The sequence below is a fragment of the Sapajus apella genome, unplaced genomic scaffold (assembly GCF_009761245.1).
Source record: "Sapajus apella isolate SASKATOON/1434 unplaced genomic scaffold, GSC_monkey_1.0 scaffold32, whole genome shotgun sequence".
NCBI lineage: Eukaryota > Metazoa > Chordata > Mammalia > Primates > Cebidae > Sapajus > Sapajus apella.
Genome location: NW_022436972.1, coordinates 20,552,001 through 20,578,265, shown reverse-complemented (window position 1 = coordinate 20,578,265; position 26,265 = coordinate 20,552,001). Strand labels below are relative to the sequence as shown.

General features: G+C 42.4%; 1 protein-coding gene across 7 annotated transcripts in view; it reads left to right on the top strand.

Annotated features, from left to right (window-relative positions):
- The window catches only part of SLC25A30 (solute carrier family 25 member 30), a 27,119-nt gene extending 1,656 nt beyond the window's left edge, over positions 1-25,463 (top strand). For 3 of the 7 annotated variants that reach the window (XM_032294726.1, XM_032294723.1, XM_032294727.1), the window contains exons 2-10: positions 7,758-7,876; positions 9,998-10,145; positions 13,188-13,282; positions 14,751-14,836; positions 16,499-16,594; positions 17,660-17,784; positions 19,369-19,507; positions 20,810-20,890; positions 22,806-25,463. In XM_032294726.1, the coding sequence (XP_032150617.1) occupies positions 7,813-7,876; positions 9,998-10,145; positions 13,188-13,282; positions 14,751-14,836; positions 16,499-16,594; positions 17,660-17,784; positions 19,369-19,507; positions 20,810-20,890; positions 22,806-22,847 (876 nt within the window). In that variant the 5' untranslated portion in view covers positions 7,758-7,812 and the 3' untranslated portion in view covers positions 22,848-25,463. The other 4 variants (XM_032294725.1, XM_032294728.1, XM_032294730.1 and 1 more) reach the window with 4 other exon arrangements.
- Positions 25,464-26,265: the final 802 nt, after the last annotated feature.

Here is a 26,265-nt window from a genome sequence, read left to right as displayed (position 1 = left end):
TTTTTTTTTTTTTTTTTGAGTCTCACTCTGTTGCCCAGGCTGGAGTGCAATGGCACCATCTCGGCTCACTGCAGCCTCTGCCTGCCAGGTTCAAGTGATTCTCCTGCCTCAGCCTCCCGTGTAGCAGGGACTACAGGCGTGCCACCATTCTCAGCTAATTTTTGTATTTTTAGTAGGGACGAGGTATCATCATCTTGGCCAGAATGGTCTTGAACTCCTGACTTTGTGATCCACCTGCCTCGGCTTTCCAAAGTGCTGGGATTACAGGCATGAGCCACCGAGCCTGGCCTTGAATTTTTTTTTAGTAGAGACGCACGTCTCATTCTGTTGTTCAGGCTGTCTTGAACCCCTGGTCTCAAGCTGTTCCCTGGCCTCAGCCTCCCAAGTAGCTGGGATTACAGGTATGTATGACTAGCTCAGCTAACATTTTTGTTGTTGTTTTTTTAATTTTTGTTCTTCACTTTTTGTTTCTGTTTTGTTTATATCTTTCTTTTTTTTTTTTTTTTTTTTTTGAGATGGAGTTTTGCTTTTGTTGCCTAGACTGGAGTGCAGTGGCACAGTCTCAGCTTACTGAAAACTCTGCTTCCCAGGTTTAAGCAATTCTCCTGTCTCAGCCTCCCATGTAGCTGGAATTACAGGTGCCCAATTACAGGAATTACAGGAATTACAGGCATGGAATTACCATGCCTGGCTAATTTCTGTATTTTTAGGAGAGACGGGGTTTCACCATGTTGGCCAGGCTAGTCTCAAACTTCTGATCTCAGGTGATCCACCCACCTCAGCCTCCCAGAGTGTTGCGATTACAGGCGTGAGCCATTGTACCTGGCCTGTTTTGTTTTTAACTTAAAAAAAAATTTATTCAGCCAGTCACCAACAGCTCATGTTTTTAAAAATAAAAATTTTTTATTTCCTTTGCAGGAAAATCCTACATTTATTCTGAATGTATAGAATTCCCTGCCCTGCCATCTACCAATTTTTTTTTTTTTGAGTCAGAGGTTTCTTCTTGTTGCCCAGGCTGGAGTGCAATGACCGGATCTTGGCTTACTGCAACCTCAGCCTCCCGGGTTCAAGTGATTCTCTTGCCTCAGCCTCCCAAATAGCTGGAATTACAGGCACATGCCACCATGCCTGGCTAATTTTTTGTATTTTTAGTAGAGACGGGGTTTCACCATGTTGGCCAGGCTGGTTGCGAACTCCTGACCTCAGCCTCCCAAAGTGCTAGGATTATAGGCATGAGCCACCAGGCCAATGTTTTTTTAACAGCCTTTGGAAGATAGTGTTTGGCTGCAAAGGCCTATCTAGAGGAAAGGTCATGTGATCCTTCAGAGGGCCCTTGAATATTCGAGATCCTTCAGAGAGTCTGAATATTTGGTAGCTTTGACTAGAGGAAATTACTTTTCTTCTCTGAGGCTGTTTGCTCAGTTGTGTGATGTGGATAATGATACGTCTTTCATAGGATTTTGTGAGGAAAATGTATAGCCATGCCTGACAGCAGGTATTCAGTGATGACAGCTTGTGTTAGTATTATGTTCATAATGCAGCAAGGAGAAGTAGGAGGAGTTACTAGGTTTTAGTGTGGCTTAAAGAACATGGCTGTAAGAGGGTGTAAAATGAGAAGTGATACAACCACTGCCTGACACTGGAATTGTTGCAAAGTTGTAATTCCCTCTGTGAGACGCTGCACAGACACTATTGACTGCTAAGGACACATTAATCTCTCTAAGTGTCTTGGCTTGTCAACCTTGGCTCTTCCGTAGATCAAGTTGGGATTTTTCCAAACAACTGTGTTTGGAATTTAAGGAAGTATTTTAGGAGACCCCCCTCAGAGAGAGCTCAAAAACAAAGAAATGGGTTAGTTTACTGAACAGAGATTTCAGACTAAGATAACTATAGCCCTGTCACAGCTTGCTGCGGCCAGTACAGCTTAGTGGATATCTACTTACTTATTCCAATCCTAACTAGAATCTTTTCCTTATTTTATTTTTTATTTTTATTTTTTTTTTGAGATGGAGTCTGACTCTGTTGCCAGGCTGGAGTGCAGTGGTATGATCGCAGCTCACTGCAACCTCTGCCTCCCGAGTTCAGGTGAATTCTCCTGTCTCAGCCTCCTGAGTAACCGGAATTACAGGTGCCCGCCAACACACCTGGCTTATTTTTGTATTTTTAGCAGAGATGGGGTTTTACCATGTTGGCCAGGTGGTCTTGACTTCCAACCTCAGGTGATCCACCTGCCTTGGCCTCCCAAAGTGCTGGGATTACAGGCCTGAGCCACCATGTCCACCTCCTTTTCCTTATTTGGATGTTTGTCCAACTACTGTGGCTGTCTGTTTCTTATTTAAGCCAAATTATTTATTCTTTTACTCAGCAAACATTAACTTGATAAGTCCCAGTAATATTAACTGCTTAGGGATCTAGTCCTAGCTTTTGGAAAGGAAAAGAGAAAAGCCAAAAAGTTGTTTTTACCCTCCGACTAGCTAACTTTTAAAAATTGTAATTGAATAGCAGTACTTGCTTATAGGCTGCTGATCCAGGAGTGGACACTGATTTGTAGAAAAGTTTTATTGGTGGTACTTCTGAAGGAATGGGCACGTGATTCATCCCATGTGATTCAAAACTCTGAAGAAGCAATTCCATCACAACTTTGAGCTCTGGTTGAGTATTTGCATATTAGTATTAACCCAGAGCCTCTGGATTTTAACCAACTAAAAAGTTAATATCAAAACTGATAGAGGAAAAGGTAGCCAAATCTCATTAAAACTTAACTAGCTGGGCAGGCATGGTGGCTCATGCCTGTAATCCCAGCATTTTGGGAGGCCGAGATGGGTGGATCACCTGAGGTCAGGCATTCAAGACCAGCCTGGCCAACATGGCAAAACCCCGTCTGTAATAAAATACAAAACTAGCTGGGTATGGTGACACATGCTGTGATCTCAGCTACTTGGGAGGCTGAGGCAGGGGAATCGCTTGAGCCTGGGAGGCGGAGGTTGCAGTGAACCGAGACTGTGCCATTGCATTCCAGCCTGGGGCAAGAAGAGTGAAGCTCCATCTCAAAAAAAACAAAAACAAAAACTAAACAAAAACTAGCAAAACAAGCTGAGCGTGGTGGCTCATGTCTGTAATCCCAACACTTTGGGATGCTGAGGCGGGCGGATCACTTGAGGCCAGGAATTTGAGACCAGCCTGACCAATATGGTGAAACCCCATCTAGTTAAAAATATGAAAATTAGCTGGGCATGGTGGCAGGTGCCTATAATCTCAGCTACTTGGGAGGCTGGGGCAGGAGAATCGCTTGAACGTGGGAGACAGAGGTTGCAGTGAGCCTAGATTGTGCCTCCACACTCCAGCCTGGGTGACGGAGTGAGATGCTATTAGAAAAACAAAAAACTTAACTAGCAAAACAAATTATAAGTAGCACTAGGAAACTGGAAAGTTAATTAGTGAGCTGGAGTGAGGCCATATGGCAATATAGTTAATTATTTTTTTAATTAAAGATTAAATAATCCCATTTCCCAAACATTTTTGCTGACATTTTCGAGGATATTGTGTGTGTGTGTGTGTGTGTGTGTGTGTGTGTGTATCCACATATATATATTCATTGTAGAAAAAAATTACTACTAAATAAGATGAATAAAAAGAAGAATCAACTGTAATGACATCATTGAGAGTTAACTGCTAAAAACAGGAATTTAAGTCCTCTTAGTGTCCCATGGGATGAATTGGCTGTGATTTATTTAACTCACTGATTTTTAGTAACAGCACAGATGCTGAGGCTGGTCCCTGAAATCTTCCTTCAGTTGCTCGGGCCCTGATACCTGAACTTTTTGGAAGCTCTGCAGCCAGGTTAAGAGCTACTAATAAGGAATCCCATGTTACACAAAGGTGCTTGACATATGTATAGTATCATACCCCATAAAATAAGAATCCTTACGAGCGATAGGGAGAGTGAGGAATGGGAGCAGCTGCTTCCTGGTTTCATTTTGGGGTGACAAGAATGTTTTGGAACTAGAGAGGTGGTTGCACTACATTGTGAATGTAGTATGTGCTACTCAATTTTCACTTTAAAATAGTTTGTGTTGTATGAATTTCACCTCAGTAAACTGCTCCTCCCAAATCATTGAACACTGTCTTTGTATACTGTTTGTTGGAAAAGTAAATTACTGTTTAGATTGACTACCTTCTGAATATTATATTTTCTCTTGAGCTTTTTCTCTCAAATTAAGCACAGTTTTTCTTGTTTATAAAATGTATTCTGCCAGGCATGGGGGCTGTAATCCCAGTGACTCTGGAGGCTGAGGTGGGAGGATCACTTTAGACTAGCATTTGAGACCACTCTGGGCCTGTTAACATAGTAAGACTCCATCTCTATAAAATATAAAAGGATTAGCCAGGTGTGGTGGCATGCACCTGTAGTTCCAGCTATTTGGGAGGCTGAGGTGGGAGCCCAGGAGTTCAAGGCTGCAGTGGGCTATGATCATGCCTGTGAGTAGCCACAGTGCTCTAGCCTGGACGGCAGAGGGAGATTTTATCTCTTAAGAAAAAAAGGAAAGAGAGTGATGCAGGTTCTCAGCAGTACCTGTTTGATTCTGCTTAGTAATATCTTCTCTTTAATTAAAATTAATAGATTATCTTAAATCATCACAACCTCCTTGTGGATTCTTTATTTTTAAAATGATCTCACTCCTTTATGATAGTATTCACCTTCAGGTTATAGGAGAAAGAATGCCTGGGGTCAGAATGCTTTGGGCTGGAGGCCCAGCTCTGCCCCCATCAGATGCGGCCTTAGGCAAGGCACCTGGTGAGACTGGGTTTCATAGTCTGTCTGTAGGAATGGTAATATTTGTCCTCCAATCCAAAACTTTTTGAGAGGATCCACTGAAATCACTTAGATCATTTTGTTAGTTACAATAATTTAATGTGACCCCGTTATGTAGTTATTTGTATTAGTTTGTTCTCATGCTGCTAATAAAGACATACCTGAGACTGGGTAATTTATGAAGGAAAGGTGAAATGGACTCACAGTTCCACATGGCTGGGGAGGTCTCACAATCATGGCAGAAGGTGATGGAGGAGCAAAGGCATGTCTTACATGGCAGCAGGCAAGAGAGTGTGTGCAGTGGGTCTGCCCTTTATGAAACCATTAGTTCTTGTGAGACTTATTCACTATCAGAATACTAGCATGGGAAAATCCTGCCCCCATGATTCAATTACCTCCCGCTGGGTCCCTCTCTTGACATGTGGGGATTCTGGGAGCTATAATTCAAGATGAGATTTGGGTGGGGACACAGCCAAACCATATCACTATTCTTTTGCCCTTTTTTTTCTTTTTTTGAGCTGGGGGTTTCACTATGTTGGCCAGGCTGGTCTTGAGCTCCTGGGCTCAAGCCATCCTTTCAGGGACTACAGATGAATGCCATTACACCCAGCTTTGTTTTGCTTTTTAATCTGCAATCAGCTAAGTCTGAGAATGGGTTGAGGAAGTTAGTACTGGATGGTAAATGAATTATTGGATTTATTAATAATATGTTCTTACAGTCTCTAACTTACAATGTTAATTATTATAAGAGTTATGAATTTAATAAGGCTAAGAATTACTTAAGTGCAGTTATTAAATATTTTCAAGGATAATAGGGGGATAAGAGGAGTCTTTTGGGAGAGGGCTTGCTCTTTCGTACTGAAATGCATAAAAACATACAGTGGTTTTCATGTTTCATTCTTAGAGAACCTTCTATTTTACTCATTTGTAACTGCTCTGAATTTGGTTGATATCCATAATAGATTTATTCAAGGTGCCCTATAGGGTCCTAGTGTTGGAAACTGACATTCTGGGCATTGGTGACTCATGGTAGCCCTCTCCTGGGGAAAGGAGACTTTGGAAATTCCCAAATACAGGCAAAGTAAAAATGTTGGGCATATTGCTTGCCAATAATGACTGAAAAGTTAGACATTTTATTTTAAACCAACAGTGGCTGTAGTTGATAGTATATATACAAAAGTGTATTAGTCGTATGAGTCTCCTGTTAATGAGCATAGGTCAGATTTACCAGCTCTAATTGCATACACCTGCAGAACATGTCATGAACGTGAGAGCCCTGAGCTGTGGCATGTGAGTACATGTCATAGTGAGCAAGGTCTTATTAAGGAAAAGGAAGGTGGAGGGCAACATTTGTGAATGTCTTTATTTTTATTTTATTTTATTTTATTTTTTAAAAATAAAGACGGGGTTTCACCGTGTTGATCAGGCTGGCCTTGAACTCCCAACCTGAGGTGATCCGCCCGCCTTGGCCTCCAAAGTGCTTGGATTACAGGCATGAGTCGACACGCCCGGCCATGAGAATACATGGGCACAGGAGGGGAATGTCACACACTGGGGTCTTTTGGGGGGTGGGGGGCTAGGGGAGGGAGAGCAGAGGGTGGGGAGGTTGGGGAGGGATAGCACTGGGAGAATGCCTGATGTAGGTGACGGGGTGATGGAGACAGCAAACCACCATGGCATGTGTGTTTCTATGCAACAGTCCTGCAAGATCTGCTCATGTACCCCAGAACTTAAAGTATATTTTAAAATATATTAAAATATATATATATACAGTTTAATCCCCACAATAGGCCTACAGGTTGGCATTTATTTAGCTTAGTGAATAAAATGTGGCTGTACCCCTAATTGGTTGTGTTGCCTGCTGCAGTGATGATGGTGTTGACAAAGAAAAATCGAGACTTGGGTTAGCAGGAACTTCTCTAGGAAGGGTGTGGGGTGGCTCTGACCCCAAAGTCAGCATCTTTTCTCATGCCAAGCTGCCTCACAGCTGGTAACATAATAAGGCTAAGAGAAGCGAGCTGATGTTTATAGAATGTAGACTACAAGTAGCCTGTGGTGGCTGGGCCTGGTGGCTCTCACCTCCATTCCCAGCACTTTGGGAGGCCAGGGCTGGAACATTACTTGAGCCCAGAGTTTGAGAGCAGTCTATAGAAAATACAAGAATTAGGCGGGCATGGTGGTATGTGCCCGTGGTCCCAGCCACTTGGGAGGCTGAGGTGGGAGGATCACGTGAGCCCAGGAGGTAGAGGTCGCTGTGAGCCATGTTTGTGCCACTCTACTCCAGGCTTTGTGATGGAGTGAGACCTTGTCTTAAAAAAAACAACCACACAAAAAAGAAGTAGCTTATATTTTTAAGTAATTGCCATTTTACCTTATGACACAAGTTTGCAACATTCTTCTGCTGCAGCGTACCTGAGGGATGTGATGCCCCCATAAGGACCCACTAAGACAGAGGTGAAACAATAGCAAATACTTAAGTTTGTTTTTGTTTTGACACAGGGTCTTACTATGTTGCCTAGGCTGGTTTTAAACTCCTGGGCTGAAACAACTACCTTGGCCTCCCACAATGCTTGGATTACAGGCATGAGCCATCATGCTCACTGCAAATACTTATTGTGGTGAAGTATTTCGAACAAATTTAAGATAAAATAGATTTCCCAGAAAACAGCTTCCAGTGTGCTACACTGAATACATACACACATACCAAGGTATCGGTGTAGCTCATGACCTCTTGAGGTCAGAGTAAAAACTAAGACCACTGATAAAGTGAGATTCAAAATTGCTAATTTGGGGTTTAGGAAATAGGGGTGCTTTGCTTTATTAAGGGGGGTTTTGGTGATAGCACTTGATAGCACTTTCCAAATAAAATCCAGGGGAAGAGCCTGGAGAAGAAACTGCCTGTGTGAGAAGTTACAGCTTTGTAACATCTTACTGTTGTGTCCAGGAAAAACTGCGTTGGAGGTGATGTTCCTATAAATCAAAGAAGAGACAGCGTGAGAATGTCGGCCCTCAACTGGAAGCCGTTTGTCTACGGGGGGCTGGCCTCCATCACAGCCGAGTGCGGTAAGGACCTGAAGGTGGTGGGTCACGTAGCCTGCTGTGGTTGATGATGTTTGATGTGAATGTCGTTCAAGTGTAGAATGTGAGATGATGAAATGTTTATCTCAGAATTCAAAATGCCTTTTAGCTGGGTGTGATGACTCACGCTTATAACCTCAGGACTTTAGAAGGCTGAGGCAGAGGGATCCCTTGAGTCTAGGAGTTCGAGACCGGCCTGGGCAACATAGTGAGACCTCGTCTTTATTTAAAAATAAATAAATAAAATTAACCAGGTGTGGTGGCACGGGCCTGTAGTCCCTACTACTCGGGAGGCAGAGGTGGGAGAATTGCTTGAGCACAGGAGGTCGAGGCTGCAGTGAGCCGCGTGTACAACACTGCACTCCAGCCTGGGTAACAGTGAGACTCAGTTCTCTCCCCCCAAAACATTTATTTTGGTAAGGTTTAAGACAAAATAGTCATTTTGACTACTTTAGCAGTTCAGGGTTCAAAGTTTAGTGGAAAGAAAGTTGATCCTGTTGACCAAAACCAAGTTTTAAAAAATTTTTTGTTTTGAAACAGGGTCTTGCTCTGTTGATGAGGCTGGAGTGCAGTGGTCTGATCTTGGCTTACTGCAGCCTCCTCCTCCCATGCTCAGGCGGTTCCCCCACCAGAGTCTCCTGAGTAGGTGGGACTACAGATGTGTACCACCATGCCTGACTAATTCTTGTATTTTGAGTACAGATGGAGTTTTGCCATGTTGCCCAGGCTGGTCTCAACTCCCAAGTTCAAGAGATCCACCCGCCTTGGCCTCCCAAAGTGAGGGATTACAGGTGTGAGCCACTGCGCCCAGCCCCAAACACAAGTTTCATGAATCATTTTTGGATTGTGTCTGTCTCCGTTTTTCTTGTCCTTTCCCCAGCTTTGTCACTGTTAACCTGTTTGGCTGTAAAGAGGTTTGAGAAGCTCACAGGTGTCCCCTGAGCCAGATGAGACGGACTGTAGTTATCTAGTCACTTTCTGATGATGCACATTATCCAGTTCCCATTTGTGACTTCATTGGTTGGGTTCCACATCAGGTTCTGTTTGTTTATTCTCTGGAATCATTGATTCAACAAACACTGATTGAGCAGCCGTTGAATGCCCAGTGCTGGGTTGGACACATCATTGCTTGCAGGGCTCAGTCATTGCTGTCCAAGGACAGAATACCGCCCTTGTGGGGCTGGTGAGAATTGAAGCCAAGGGGTGAGCGGGACGAGCCGTGGTAACCACCAACTCACCAGCTTAGGTTCTCTGTGCTGGTGGGCTTTCCCGTAGACACAGTGAATCAAGATTACTGTCTGAGGATGGATTTTATATATTTAGGTGGACTATCTGTTAGGTACAATAATTAACATATCTATCTGCATTGTCAGATTTATTTTATTTTATTTTGGAGATAGATTCTTACTCTGTCACCCAGTCTGGCGTACAGTGGTGCAGTCTCGGCTCGCTGCAACCTCTGCCTCCTGGGTTCAGGCAATTTTCCTGCCTCAGCCTCCCAAGTAGCTGGGGTTACCGGTGCATGCCACCACACCCAGCTAATTTTTGTATTTTTAGTAGTGATGGGGTTTCACCATGTTGGCCAGGCTGGTGTTGAACTCCTGACCTGGGTGATCTGCTTGCCTCAGCCTCCCAAAAGTGTGAGCTACTGAGCCTGGCACTGATTAATTTTAGAGCATAAAACACTCTCCCAAGTGGAAAGCCCCTTTAGAAAATGAACTTTTTTACCTCTGTTCAAATTCAACGCAATTTTAACCTTCACTTATATACAGAATAGTAACTTAGGTTTTTAAATGGATTTCCTGTTTAGGTAAATCATTCTGTGTATCTGCTTTCTACAAGGCAGCCTACCCAAATCCTGTGTAGAATAAGATGAGGTATAAATAAAAAGATAAAGGAAAATATATCTATGCATTTTTTGGGGTTTTATTATCTTTTGATTCCTGAATTTTTAAAAATAGAACAAGATTGCAAAGTGCCATTTCTTAATCACTTTATTAGTTCACATTATAGTCTAAATGTTTCCTCAGTAATATATCACTATGTATCCTTTATTTAGTGGAATTTCTTTTTATTTAGTGTTTTTTTTTTTATTTTTATTTTAAGGTACATTTCCAATTGATTTAACCAAGACACGGCTCCAGATTCAAGGCCAGACGAATGATGCAAACTTTAAGGAAATTAGATATCGAGGAATGTTGCATGCATTAGTGAGGATAGGCAGAGAAGAAGGGCTGAAAGCACTCTACTCGGGGTGAGTGGGCCTTTGTGCATTTCTGTGTCACTGTTCACTGTTTCAGATGGGTCGCCTTCAGACCAAGACTTCACAGATCAAAAGTAAAAAGTTTGAGGTGTGTTTGAACAGAGCAAATGGCATGATACATGATTTTTCACTTTTAATTTCAACTCTAGGTTTTAAGTATGTATGTTATGTAGCAAATGTTTTGGCGAAACTGTTTTATTATATTCAAGTGCAGACAGACAATAAAAAAAATTATGTTTGTTTAAAAGAACAGTTTTCTGTTCAGCTTTTCACTCTTTGAAAATAGCTCTTTTTCTTAGATATTCTGACTTAGGGAGGTTTTTGCCATGATGAAAATTATATATTGATAAGATGCGGTGAACTACTTTCCATCCTTTCAGCATTTAAGGAACAGTATTCTGTAGGCACTGGACTGGAAGGTGAGTAAGACCGATATCAGAATACCTGCAGGAACAGAGCATGGACAGCTGCGGGCCATGCTCATCAACTTGATTTTATCCGTATACCACAGTTCCCAAACTGGTGACCCACAGCCCCGCCATGGATCCACCAATCCCAAAATGTTTTTGTTTTTTAATTGAGCGAATATTTAAAAAATGAGAAATTGCCCATAAAAACCTGAGATTCCATCTTCTCTAGAGAAGTCAACATCAGGCCCACATTCGTTCACTTATGACAATAGTATCTGGGGTCAAGGATACTGTCTCTGGTTTACTAAACCTCTGTCACTCACATAGTGTATGTGTGTGCAGTTCGACCCAGCCTGCATCATTCACTCATGGCATCTGCTTTGTTGGTACCTGTCAGCATTTGAGTTTGCTATGTCTGTGGCAGACAGAAGCCACTGAAAGAGTTTAAGTAGGAGGATGGACCTGATCAGCTTACATTGTAAACATCGTCTGCCTGCCATGGAGAGAAAGAATTAAGAGACAGGGAGCACTAGAAGCAGGACTGCCATATAGGAAGCCTGGATGAGGATCTGAATTGGTTTTGGGGGATGGGGAGAAAGAAGACAGGCTAGAAAACCATCTAGGGTATAGGATTGATAGCACTGTGTGGCCTAATATATAAGGTTCCCATACATGAAGGGGGTAGTAGGGAAGGAGGAACCAAGGCTAATGTCTCAATTGCTGGTTTTTGCCAGTGTGTAGCTGGAGGGTCCATGCCTTGGTCTAGGAAACAGAAGAGGAGGGAAGATTGTTTGGAGAAGAGAAGTAGTTGTGTGGGACCCTATCTGAAGGTATACACAGGACATCTAAATTGAGAATCGAGGCACATTGGAAATGTGTCTTTGGATCTGTGTTGGGAGCATGGATTTGGAGTCATCAGTCTTTATTTTATTATTTATTCATTTATTTATTTTGATACAGGGTCTTGCTTTGTCACCCAGCCTGGAGTGTAGTGGCACGAAATGACTTACAGCAGCCTCTCCCTCCCAGGCTCAAGCGATGCTCTCACTGTAGCCCCCTTCATAGCTGGAACTGTAGGCACAAGCCACCACACCTAGCTATATATATAATATATATTTTCATAATATTACATATTATATATATTTATAATATTATACACACACATATATATATTTTTTATTTATTTATTTTTGAGACAGTCTCCCTTTGTTGTCAGGCTGGAATGCAGTGGCTCGATCTCGACTCACTGCAACCTCTGCCTCCCAGATTCAAGCGATTCTCCTGCCTCAGCCTCCCGAGTGGCTGGGATTACAGGCGCCACATCCGGCCAATTTTTTGTATTCTTAGTAGAGATGGGGTTTTACCATTTTCGCTAGGCTGGTCTTGAACTCCTGACCCCAAGTGATCCACCTGCCTTGGCCTCCCAAAGTGCTGGGATTATAGGCGTGAGCTACCGTGCCTGGTGCTACTTTTATATTTTTCACAGAGTTAGGGTTTTGCCATGTTGCCCAGGCTCATCTCAAACTCCTGAGCTGAAGTGATCTGCCTGCCCTGGCTTCCCAGAGTGCTGGGATTATAGGCTCGAGCCACCATGCCCAGCCAGTCTTTAGATCATACTTGAAGCCTTGGGAGTAGTTGAGCTCACACAGGGAACATGTACAGTAAGGAGGGACGAAGCACAGCATAGAATTCTGGGAAACCCCAGTGGGCACAGGTAGGATGCTGTGGAGAAAAGAAAAGAAGTAGGAGAGGGTAATGCTACCGCAGAACAGGGAGGAGACAGCTACAAGTAGGACAAAGGGTAAACTGGCACACACCGCAAAGAGCTTCTACAAGATCCTACTGAAAAGCCTCATTTAACTTAGCAACAAAGATGTCAGGTGGTCACCTTGATAAGGGAAGTTTGAGGGTGAGGGCAGCAGAAACCCTGATTGCATTTCGATAAGGAGGTGGGGAAAAGCAGAAAGAGAGCTGGGGAGTGTCGATGCCACAGCGTGGTTGTGGTTTGGAGAGGATAATGGGCAGGTATATCAGATGGAGGAAAGAAGTCTTGCTTGTCCTGGTTCTGTCTTGAACTTGTTCACTGACATTTTCATTGAGAATAAATATGAGAGGCCGGGCTTTCACTTAGTGAGCTAATCATTTTCACAGATTTATCTGGACCCACCTGTGTTTTCATTGGATTCTGAATTTTGAGAAATCGTTTCAGAGGCTGGGCACAGTGGCTCACGCTTGTAATTCCATCACTTTGAGAGGCCAAGGCTGGTAGATCACCTGAGGTCAGGAGTTCAAGACCAGCCTGGCCAACATGATGAAACCCTGTCTCTACTAAAAATACAAAAATTAGCTGGGTGTGGTGGCAGATGCCTGTAATCCCAGTTACTTGGGAGGCTGAGGCAAAAGAATCACTTGAACCCGGGAGGCGGAGGTTGCAGTGAGATGAGAGTTTGCCACTGCACCCTAGCCTGGGTGACAGAACGAAACTCCACCTCAAAATAAAAAAAAAAAGAAATCGTTTTAGAGAACATAGTTTGATTATGGATGGCACTGGGCATGTGGGTTGCCTAGCCAATGTTAAGTGATTTTTAGATTGCTTTTGTCCCTTTGTGCATTGATTTAACAGGATTGCCCCTGCGATGTTACGCCAGGCATCCTATGGCACCATCAAGATAGGCACTTACCAGAGCTTGAAGCGACTGTTCGTTGAACGCCCAGAAGGTGAGTGGGGAATCTGTTTTCCACTGTGGACAGAAGGTGGGTTGTCTTTTCATTCAAGTGGTTCTGGAGCAGATTTTCTTCAGCTTATTTGTGACTTTCCTACTGCTACAGAGAACTGTGGGTGTAAAGTCTTAGTTAATGGTGTTGAAAGCAAGTTGGTTATCAGCTGAATTGGGGGGAGAAACATTGAAAAAAATCATCCCTGCAAACATTTTAATTAGTTGTCTTCATTTCCAAAATGCCTAGACCAGGGGATGTGTTGTTACCATTCTATCTAACTTAGAATTTTCTAAAATCATACAAATTGTCATCTATTTTTCAAGAAAACAGTGAAGACATTTCTTAGCATTAGCCACACTGAATGTTAATACTCTGTGGCTGGTTGTTTCTGTGGCTTTGTTTTAATCCATAGAACTGTCTGTCTGCATCTCTTTTCACAATGGGATGAGTACCAGACACTGTTATGTGAGACTGATGAACAAGATGCTTTGGGAATACTTCAGGATATTTCAAACTAGATACATATGATGTGCTTTAAAAACTTGCTGTGCCAAATAAGTCTTCATGTTATCTCGTAGGAATTATTGTCCTAACAGACATTGCTCGTCTTAATTATGATGGTCTGAATGTATACATAAATATGAGTTGGGGCCAGGTTCGGTGGCTTTTGCCTGTAATCCCAGTGCTTTGGGAGGCTGAGGCGGCCGGTCACTTGAGCCCAGGAGCTCCAGACCAGCCTGGGCAACATGGTAAAACACCATCTCTACAAAAAATGCAAAGTATTGCCACGCGTGAAGGTGCACACCTTCAGTCCCAGCTACTCAGGAGGCTGAGATGGGAGGATCACCTGAGTCCAGGAGGTTGAGGCTGCAGTGAGCCGTGATTGTGCCACTGCACTCCACCCTAGATAGCAGAGTGAGACCCTATCTCAAAAGAACACAAATAAAATCACATTTAGATATCAAGAAATTTTTCAAAGCAAAATTCATTTGTTAGTGAAATTTCTAATCCTTTTTAAATTACTTGATTTATGAAGCATACTTTTTTTTTTTTTTTTGAGACTGCTTGTTGCTCTGTCGCCCAGGCTGGAGTGCAGTGGTGTGGTCTTGGCTCACTGCAGCCCCTGCCTCTTGGGTTAAAGTATTTCTCCAGTCTCAGCTTTGGAGTAGCTGGGATTACAGGTCCACACTACCACACCCGGGTAATTTTTGCATTTTAGTGGAAATGGGGTTTTGCCTGTTGGCCAGGCTGGTGTTGAACTCCTGACCTCAAGCGATCTACAGGCCTCGGCCTCGGCCTCCCATAGTGCTGGGATTACAGATGTGAGCTACCGTGCCTGGCCTGAAGCATAAAGTTTTTAATCTTAAGGTGAACATGTATTGTGTAAATAAGTTAGACCTGTAGTTGAGTTTCTCACAGGAAGAACTCTGTAAATAAGTAGAGTCAAATAATGTGTCATTGTTTACAGATGAAACTTTACCGATAAATGTGATATGTGGAATTCTCTCTGGAGTCATATCTTCAAGCATTGCTAATCCAACTGATGTTTTGAAAGTAAGCTGTGCTATCTATATCTTATAGGCACATTCCACATTTTCTTAATGAGAACAACACTCAGGTAATGGAATCTGTGAATGTAACATCTGTGTATATGTGAATATGTTTATAATTTAAGTGCTACGAAGACTCTTAACTTTCAAATGTCCACGAGGTGGGTTTCCCACTGATACAGATGAGCTCAAAAGTAGAGCTCATTTTGGAGACAAAGATTTTGGTGATTGAGCAGAAAAAAAAATATTTAGGCTTGGATTGCATTTCATTTTTGTTTTCATTGAAAATCTTCCTTGTTTTATTGGTTCATTAAATATAGATGGGCTGCAAGTTTTGCACAAATCTAGGCTGCTCATTAATGATTGTTTTTGAATGCATCTTCTTTGTTAAATTTTATTTCAGGAAATACAAATGAAAAAAAAATTAATTACTATAATTAGATTACATAACACGTTAGGTGACCTTATTGAAAATACTCGGGATATAGCCTCCTTAAATCCTTTTTGGAATAAAGCAAGGAAGCAACTAATTAAATAAACAAAAAATTTGGCATGACTTACTTCATGAACCCTCTCAGAGTATTCCTTTCCTACCGTCCCTCTTTTCATTTTCTGCCCCACTGTTTAGTATTCTATGTTTCTGTCTTGAACCAGTTGGTATATGCTGTGGTTAGAATCCAAAAATGAGTAAGATAAGGACCCTGCCCTCAGAGAGCCTTCAATCTAATAGGGGATTCCAACAAGCGTTACAGTCATCTGTAGTCTGCTGGGTACACTACAATTATACATGCACAGTAGTGAAGGGACCGCATGGGTAAGGAAGAAAATACAAGGCACCTCTGCCATAGTTTACCAGTGTTCGGGTAAGAGAGCTAGAGAAAAATATTCACACTCTTACTAATTTCTTAATCATGTCTTAGGCCTTATGGGAAGGCAGTTCCTGTACCTTGGTTTATTTTCCCATGTTAATGTGGCAATAACAGTTCCTTTAGAAGTTGGTGGTAATGTGTTTGCTCCCTAAACAAAAATAAGGTTTACATTTTTTAGTAAAAACTCTTTTTTCATTCTTAAAAATGCAAAGAGCTACATCAAACATTATGTTTATGTTGGAATCTTGGTCATGTGGATTCCACTAAAGTGTAACAGAGTGTAAGAGGCATCGTGTGGCTGTCACGTGGCCAGCTGGCCTGCATACTTTCTGGTTCAGCTGGTTGGAGACGGTAGTGGCTTGGAGCAGCTAATTTAAGAACTATGCTTGCCTATGCTTAGTGCTGCCAAGTACACTGGATAACTCATTAATTATATTAAACCTTTGGAATTTAATATTATTTTTTCTCTCACCTACGTAGTAACCTGTAGGGAAATATACTGTTTCCTATCCTTCTAGAAAGACTTTTTTCACAAAATCAATTTCTTTTTTGACACTTAATGAACTGCTGTGTGTAGGACTCTGGACTCTCCTAGATACTTTTTTGGAGATTGTTCCTAAGAATAAATTTTTATATGTTTTAGTCATTTTAAAATAGCATCATAGCAGTATTTATAGGACAGTTTTTTCCCTTCTAATGGTTATTAAGCAACAGACCGACTGACTGTCAGAGGTGTACATTGGTTGGGGGTAGGATTGTGGTAGTTTCCTTCTGATGTTGGTCTTTAAAATCTCTAGATTCGGATGCAAGCGCAAAGCAGCACCTTTCAAGGAGGAATGATAGGCAACTTCATGAACATTTACCAGCAAGAGGGGACAAGAGGACTGTGGAAGGTAAGCTTGAAGGATGCATCCAACTGACTTCTGTAGTTATTTTTCCTTTTTTGAATTTATTTGTTCTATTTCTGTCAATTTTAATCCAAGTGTCATAATGGAGTAAGGGAGGAAGTGTGGCATCTTCTCCCCTTGAAAATATCTTCCTTTATTTCCTATCTATAAAATGGAACTATAAGAAATATGTCATGTTTTTTTTTTTTTTTTTTTTTTTTTTTTTTTGAGATGGAGTTGCACTGTGTGACCCAGGCTGGAGTACAGTGACGCGATCTCGGCTCACTGCAACCTCTGCCTCCTGTATTCAAGTGATTCTCCTGCCTCAGCCTCCTGAGTAGCTGGGATTACAGGTGCGTGCCACCGTGCCTGGCTAATTTTTGTATTTTTAGTAGAGAAAGGATTTCACCATGTTGGTCAGGTTGCTCTCAGATTCCTGACCTCAGATGATCTGCCTACCTCAGCCTCCCAAAGTGCTGGGATTACAGGCGTGAGCCACTGCGCCCAGCCTATGTCATGATTTTTAAAGTTTGTTTTGAATAATTTATGTATAAGATGTTGTGTGAAGGGTAAGCACTTTTTTTTTGGTTTTTTTTTTTTTTTTTTTCGTTTGTTTTGTTTTAATATGGAGAAGGATTTTAGGTTACAGTTCCATTGGTTGTTTAGATCCATACAATTTCATGACTCGTAAGTGAAATCGTAGCATGCACGTGGTGTAGAGTGTTAATTTCCTAGTATTCTAATGGCTTGTCAGTTCATAGAATAGCCCCTAAAGATCATCCAGCGTGATCTCTCAGTTCATACAAGGAAACCGGAGGCTCTGAGAGGTGACTTGTCCTGGCCAAAGTCTGGCCCAAGGCCATATGCTTAATGCCAGCATCAGAATTAGACTTCAGAGTTTTTGAGTTCTTGACCTGTGATCTTTTCCTCTCTGTCACTCTACATTTCTGCTTCCCCAGAGGAAAACATAAAAATTGATCATAGTTCATGGAGTAGAACCTTTGCACATTTGCAAGGCTTGTTCTACAGAGGCATATCCGAATCATTTTTATTGTGAATATTTTTACCCAGGGTGTGTCCCTTACTGCGCAGAGGGCTGCTATTGTTGTTGGTGTGGAGCTGCCAGTCTATGACATCACCAAGAAGCATCTTATTCTCTCGGGCCTGATGGGAGACACTGTGTATACCCACTTCCTGTATGTGTATGGGTTTTAAAAAAATTAATCTTTTAGGTATGCATGAATTTGGGGTGGAAATTTGGCACACATTTGTAGAAATTCTAAAGAAAGTTTATTATAAAAGTATTATATTCTCATATGCACACGTATGTTCATTGCGGCACTGTTTACAATAGTGAAGACCTGGAACCAACCCAAATGCCCATCAATGATAGACTGGACAGGGAAAATGTGGCACATATACTCCATGGAATACTGTGCAGCCATAAAAAACGATGAGTTTGTGTCCTTTGTAGGGACATGGTTGAATCTGGAAACCATCATTCTTAGCAAACTGACACAAGAACAAAAAACCAGGAGGATCACTTGAACCTAGGAGTTCAAGACCAGCTTGGGCAACAAAATGAGGATCCATTTCTACAAAAAATTTAAAAATTAGCTGGGCATGGTGATGCCTGCCTGTGGTCCCAGCAACATGGGAGACTGAGGCAGGAGGATCACTTGAGCTCAGGAAGTTGAGGCTACAGTGAGCCTTGATTGGGCCACTGAACTCTAGCCTGGGCAACAGAGAAAGACCCTGTCTCTAAAATAAAATACAATACAACAACATATTTCAAATATCTTTGAGTGCTTACAGACTTCATGTCAGTGCTTATAGACTTTATTTATTTATTTATTTGAGATGGGATCTCACTCTGTTACCCAGGCTGGAGTGCAGTGGTGCGATCTTGGCTCACTGCAACCTCTACCTCCTGGGCTCAAGTGATCCTCCTCCCTCAGCCTTCCAAATAGCTGGGACTGCAGGTGCATGCCACCACACCCGGCTAATTTTTGTATTTATTATAGAGCTGAGGTTTTGCCATGTTGCCTAGGCTGGTCTTGAACTCCTAGATTTAAGTGATCCACCCGCCTCAGCCACCCAAAGTGCTGGGATTACAGGTGTCAGCCATTGCAGGCCTGGCCTTCATTTATTTTTAATAGCTGCAGATTATCACATTGTATGGATGTGATACATCCATACGATAAATACTGCTGACATCTAGTGAGGAGAGGCCAGGGATATAGCTAGTGCTGAGGCTGAGAAAACTTGCTGTGAGTTAATTGATATAAAGTATGGTTGGTAGTAGTCTTATGGGACTGAAAATATAGCAGAACCTAAGACCTTTGTGGGGCATGATAGTAAGGAGATATTTTTCTTTGATCTCTAGGAAACAATGTGATTATGATATGGCTAGAATTACTCTGATGCCTACTTAAAAGTAAATAGATGGAAAAGATCATCCTTGGAGGATTTCCTCTATGTTTTATGATCCTTTGACATTCTAGAATCTCAGGTATTCTTAGCTGTGGCTGTGATTGATCAATTAGTATAATTGGTGCTAATATTTAAGCAGTTTATCAAGCTCTCTAGACATGGCCCTTCTTGACATGTATCATGTTGTTACATGTTACTTTAACATAGTTTTGGGGCTGGGCATGGTGGCAAAAGCCACACAAACAAGAAAACCCTATAGTTTTGGGATAGAAGTTGTTTCCTGCCTTTGATGGTGGTTGTAGCTCAGTGGTGGTTAACTTTTTTTTTTTCCAATGGTGTCCTCATAGTTCAAGCTTCACCTGTGGTCTGGCAGGGGCCCTGGCCTCAAACCCTGTTGATGTTGTGAGGACACGTATGATGAATCAGAGAGTCCTTCGAGATGGCAGATGTTCTGGCTACACAGGAACCCTGGATTGCTTGTTACAGGTAAGAGCAAGTGTCTGTCTATGCAGGGTTGTGAATTATCTATTTTTTTGATCTAAGAAGTAACTAAATTGTGAGAGCTACTAAAACTCAGATGAATAATGCTTTACAGCCCTGACATGTACATACGGGATACCATTTTTGCCACACTGCGGTTAATTTGTATAAATACAATGTTGTTTTCTTTATGCCTCTACTCTGCTGTGAAAGGTGAGAAGACAGTAATATTTACTGTGATTATAGAGGAACTGTATCTCCATCCAAAATATACCTTCCTCCTGTTGAGTCAAACTACTATGAATATCCCTTATTCAGGTATCTCTCTTAAAGGAACACATCAATCTTACTTTAATTCTCAGTTTAATTAATTGGGCCTACTGTTTATGAGTACATGAAGGTTTTCAACTGTCTCCCCCACTAGATTGCCAGTAGTCACAGATTAGGGGCCACTTTTTTTTTTTTAAGGTGATAGATATTTTATTTATTTATTTTCAAGTTTTATTGTATTTTAGATTCAGGTAGTTACAGTGGGTACATGTGCAGTGGTGGAGACTGGGCCTCTAATGTACCTATTACCCAAATAGTGATCATTACTCATGATAGATACATTTTCAACTCTAGCCTCTCCCGTTTAGGAGTCCGCAGTGTCTGTTACTTCCATCTTTATGTCTGTGTGTACTCACTGTTTAGTTCCAACTTAAAAGCGAGAACATGTGGGTTTTGATTTTCTGTTTCTGCGTTAGCTTGCTCAGGATAATGGCCTCCATCTCCATCCATGTTGCTGCAAAGAACATGATTTCTTTTTTATGGCTACAGAGGCCACTTCTGTGGTTCCTATTTTCTGGCATGACACTAGCACATTTTACCCTTCAGGTGTTGCCTTAATGATGCACAGACACTTAACGTATTCATCCACCGAACGACTTAGGAAATAGTGGTGCTCTGAGTGATATCTGTACTACTGTTGCTTCGTTATTTCTCACCTGTTCAGGAGCCCACATGGCATGGAAGCAAAATACCTTAATAGGAATTAAATCTGATTTCTTTCTCATTCAACACTGTTTACCTGCTTTGTGTGGAGTTCATTCAATCCTTTGTGCGGGGTTGTTGGTCATGGAGCCTTAGTTCTCTGCCCACATGGAAGCCTCTGAGGAACAAAGAGAGACAAAGAGAGGAAGATTTCTTAGGTGTGCCTTCTAAACAGGATTTTTATTTTTAAGAAAATAAATCAGTCTGACCACTAATTAGTAATGCATTTGGTATAATTAAGAAGTTGGAAGTTAACTTTTTTTTTTCTTTTAACAGACATGGAAGAATGAAGGGTTTTTTGCTCTCTATAAAGGCTTTTGGCCAAATTGGTTGAGACTTGGTCCTTGGAATATCATCGTATCCTTTCTGTGGGACGGGTTGTTCCCTCCCGCTGGTGTTGGTGCAAACTTCTGCCCGGGGCCAGCCGATAACTTATGGCACCAGGCGGGAGCGGACACTCAGATTTGCATGGATAACCCATGGAGCACCTTAGTCTGGTGGGGCTCTTGTGGACCGTGGGTTGCAGGAGGGATGAGATAAGCACAGGATCGGAATCGGAGCACCAAGGGGGTGAAGTCCCCGACCCTCCGAGCCAGCTGCACGTTCTAGGTGGGGACATGCCCCACCCTGTCTCGGTTTGCCCTCCCTGGGTGGCTCTCGCCCTGCTTCGGCTCCTTCCCTGGGCTATTTTCAGAGTCCTACCAGTCCCGCTGAAACGAACCAGCACCTCACTTGGAATCGTGAAGTCCTCTAGCCCTCTGGGTCTCCTTCACTGGGAGCTGCATTCCGGTGTTGCCTCCTCTCGGCCATCTTGGCGCACCTCCAACTTACTTGTTTTTGAGACTGAGTCTTTGTTGCCCAGGCTGGAGTGCAGCGGTGTGATCTCAGGTCACTGCCACCTCCACCTCCTGGGTTCTAGCAGTTCTCCTGCCTCAACCTCCCAAGTGGCTGGGACTACAGGCATTTGTGACCATGCCTGGCTAATTTTTGTATTTTTAGTAGGGATGGCATTTCACCATGTTGGTTTTGAACTCCTGACCTCAAGTGATCCGCCCCTCAGCCTCTCAAAATGCTGGGATTACTGGTGTGAGCCACTATGCCCGTGAGGCAGTTAATTAGGCATGGAAGGGCAGAATGATGAAGCAGGAATGCTGGCTTTCACCGTCTTCTAGTTGCCCTTTATTGGCTGCTGTCTCCCAAGGAAGGCTGCCTAGTGGAAGCCTTTGAGGAGAGCTTCCCAGGGCTTGCTCACTGTACCCCCTGTAAGGTTTATTGCCGAGGTAAAATGAGGAAACTGAGGCAAGTATAAGAAAATGAGAAGCTAATTTATTCGGCTCCTGGGCAGGTTCTGTGGTCCAGGGAGGGGCCAAAGAAGTCGCACCTGGCTGTTCAGGGCGTGGGTTTTTATGGGGAGGCAAGGCAGTTGATTGGCTATTGGGGAAACAAAGCGAAGGCAATCTTATTGGCTGTTAAGAAGCAGGAAATACCTGGAGCTAGTTGCCGGAAATACTTGGAACTAGCTGCCATTGGTAGGTGGGCGGGACCTTGGGTAAGTGGGCCTTGATTGGCTATTGGGGAAACAAAGTGAAGGCAATCTTATTGGCTGTTAAGAAGCAGGAAATACCTGGAGCTAGTTGTTATGGGTAGGCGGGTGGGACCTTGGGTAAGTGGGCCTGCAGACTGCTACAGGGCAGACTGCTACCAGGCAGGGTCTGATGGGGCTTCTTTAAAAAATTTTTCTGCAGGGTTTTTTAACAGCGGGCTGGGGGTTGAATGCATAATTTAGTGCTGAATGTGGGCTTGGGTCTGGTATGCCCAGGCGGGTGTGGGGAAGCTATGCGGCAAGGCCAGATAACGGGTTTGGGTAATGAGGTAGTTTTCAGGCGCGGAGAGAGATGGATGTGTCCGTTTAACCCTCTGTGAGGCAGCCGGCCTTACACCCCCACCCCCCAGAAGCTTACTGTGCTGGAAAGTCTCCTCCACCACAGCAAAGCCACAAAAGCTAATCAGCGTGGATGCCATCTCAGAAGAGGCTGATGCCAGGGGATTTACATATCTCAGCTGTGATCTTTCTGTTCCAAGCTGACCTTGGAAGGCTTATGGGCAGATAGTTTGAGGTGGTTAAGGATGGAACCCCTTTTATGTAATCATGTCCATAGCGTGGGTCTGCTTATACCTATTTGTTAGTAAGTGTACCATTTGTAAATCTGTTGTTATGCACTGGAGTTGCGAAGATGGCATTTTCTTTGTCAACCTTAACCCATAACTACAGTTCTTTGTGACATATGAGCAGTTGAAGAAATTGGATTCATGACAAGTCAAGGCTGCACGAGACATCTTTCTGAAAATGCTAACTTCTGAAACAGCAAAGCTTCCTGCATTTCACTCTGCTTCTTACTGCTTGGCTCATCACAGATTCTGGGATGTGAGCAACAGATGAAGACTGAGGTGGTTGAGATTGCTGTGAAGGCATTGGATGCTCTTCATCAAACGTTTAGTGGCATAAACTAACATCTAAACACTAGTCTTTACCACTGAAGCGCCCTTCAACATCTGCTATAATATATGAAATGCATGTTTCTTGCTAAAGAAAACTTGCAAGAAAATCGGGAGCTGTGTATTGCTTTATTCAGGGAGGGTAGCTCCTGATGCATCTCAGCTCATAACTGAGAACATCAGACTGCTCTAGAGAAGCTCATTAGAACCATGGGATGGAGGCTCCAAGAAGGTATTATGGTTTCTGAATTTCTGGGAGCTTTTGCTTCTTGTCAGCTGAAGAAATTTCATGTATGGAAACCTGAACTGTTCAACCCCAGGTATAAACAGTGCAGGAAATGGAGCCTAGGGATATCTCACTACTTAATTTCCTCAATTTGGCAGGATCTTCCACTTATAATAAGTGATTTTAAGCCTTTGAAGACTTGACATTTGTGAGAAATTGTTACAAAGTAATAATCTCTAGGTTTGTGGTGGTATGTGTTGGCTTTGAAGGTTGCAAGGTCTGTATTGGTGGGAGGTGTTTTCAAGCAGCTTGGGTTCTGTCTTAGTTCATGTTAGTAATTCGCTTTATGATTTTTAGCAGAGTATATGTATTTTTCAATGTGTAAAAGGGGGATAATAACATCTACTGATGTAGAGGGTCAAATGAAGAACAAATAGTAGCTGCTGCTACTTGACTTGAAAGGTAAGTGTGTTTACGTCATGCTGTAGAACAGCTATAAACAGTCTGTGTAGAAGGGGTCATGCTGTCATGGGCTTCTCATGGTAATTGTGAGTGAAGCCCTTTGTAAAGCCTTGTTAAAGAACGCTGCCTAAGTTCAGGCTTTAATACATATTCCTCAGCAAAATGTTGGTAGTGAATCAAAGAGTTGATTTTTCCAGGTTTCCAATTTTTACTTTAGTTTGTGTTGGACCTGTCTTGGACTTCCTAGTTAGTTTGGATGGAAAATACCTGCTTGAAATTTTTAAAATGATTCTTTAGTGCACCTAACTTTAGCTTGTTTCTGATAGGTGGTAGTCATATTTTCCCTTTTTCTTTCCTTCTATAGACACATTAAATCATTCTCCCTCTTTTTTTCCTTTTCTGTTTTCTTCTTTTCTTTAACCTGCTTCAGAGAAAGCCCTCTTCTTGTCTTCATCTTATTCTTTTCAAAATAAAAGGTGACTGTGAGAGCCCAAAGTACTTCTACTTCTGGGAGGCAGCCGCAGGACGGGGAACATATTCACTTGGGTCCCTTCGGTTCCTGCTTTGAGAACAGTACAAACATGCCAGCTGCTGCTCCTGGGCATTCTCCTTCCACGCAGTGCGGGCAAATTCCCAGTTTGGCTAGTCACTTCGTTGAGACAGAATAGAAGGAATGCAGGGTTTTTGGGGAGATCGGATAATTTTTCCTCCCAGGCATTTTCCTCTTGCCTGCCTTATGAGTGAATGGTCCCTTTGAATATTATTTCCAAAAGCGAGAGCTAAGACAGAGTCATCAAAAAGAGAGGATAAAAGAAGGGTGGTAGGGTGACCTGTTAATTGCTTAGACTCAGATGACTAACTCCAGCTCTCCCTGGGCAACCCTAGAGGGCAGCAGAGGACCCAGAGCTCATTCAGGCCTTGTTCCTGGTTTCTAAACTACGCCTTAGAAATTTTTTTCTTCTTTCCAAAACATTCCATTGATTTGATAAAGACTTTCTATAGAGAGGCTTTCACTTTTAAGTTCTTTGAGTTTAAAGGATTGCTTTTCTTGAACCACTTTTTTTTTTTTTAGAAAAATTGTATTTTTTCAAATGTGCACACAATTTTTAAAATAATAGAAGCAAAGTCATTTTGAAGACCATGTAAAGAGTGAATGTCAGACAGTATTCATTGTTACCAATTTATTCAAATTACATACATGTTCGTACCAAGATGGAAAGAAATTCAATCTTCATGGTAAAACTTAAGCACGATTTAGGACAAAAGCATAGTATTTCTTCAGTGTAGATTTATTAAGTGCCTTATTGAACAGGATCTTAATGTGCTTTTTCCGTTTTTGAAAGAGTTAATGCAATTGTTGAAGGTTCTAACCAAGAAACAACTTAAGGAATTGGGAGACTTGGTCCCCTTGTTTTCAGGGGTCTGGCCATAAGTCCCTTCCCACCTTGGGGTATTCTTAAATATGCCAAAAGGAGTTCTAGTTTTTATAACCAATGGGCTTTTTTTGTTTGTGTGCTTATGGATTTGTGTAATCATTGATGCTTAATGTTGTAGATTCGTAATATAAAAAATGGCTCCTGTCCTTTATATTTATTCATGTGCTAGAAGTAGTATGCGTTATATAAAGAGTGTGAAGTTTTCATAAGCCTTTATATTTCAAGCTCTTTATTTAAACATTGTTGAAATATATGGCATAAGGCTTGTTTCATTTATTTAATAAACTGGAGTAATATATAAAAATAAAAATGATTTCTGGTTATTTCAGATACATAGAAACATTCAAACAAAGGCAAACTCCATAGAGTCTGGAAGGCTGGAGTAGAAAGAGTGTTTGTAAAAGCAGCTGCAGCCGTTTCTCTCTGCATGGAGAAGTTGCTGGGATCATCTTACTCCTTGCCTGGCACCTGTGTGACCTCCCCACGTTGTATGAAATACCTGGCAGGTCAGTTGAGGCCAGTGAACTTGATTTGAGGGCTGGCTTGGCATTCGAAATACCAGTGGGATGACATCAGTGTCATGAACTGTCAGGCTCCCTCAGCCCTTCTTACCATGCTGGGTGTTGCTAGAGTCAGATGCAGGGATCCTTGGTCGACTGTGGACCAGGCAGGGACACCTGGTTGGCAGAAAACAACCAGCGAACTCAATGTGAAGTGGTTTCGTTAATCTTTTTACTTGAAAGTGTTCTGTAGCTGCCTGTTTTAGCACTTGAATTAAACGTTGTAGTTTATTTAAAAACTAACATTGTGGGCAGGGTGCGATGGCTCATACCTGTAGTCCCAGCGCTTTGGGAGGCCAGAGAGGGTGGATCACTTGAGTTCAGGAGTTCGAGACGAGCCTGGCCCACATGGTGAAACCCCATCTCTACTAAAAATACAAAAATTAGCTGGGTATGGTCGCGTGCGCCTATAATCCCAGCTTCTCAGGAGGCTGAAGCAGGAGAATCTCTTAAACCCGGGAGTTGGAGGTTGTGTTGAGCTGAGATCACTGCAGTCCAGCCCGGGAGACAGAGTGAGACCCCATTTCACAAAACATAAATAAATGCTAAATC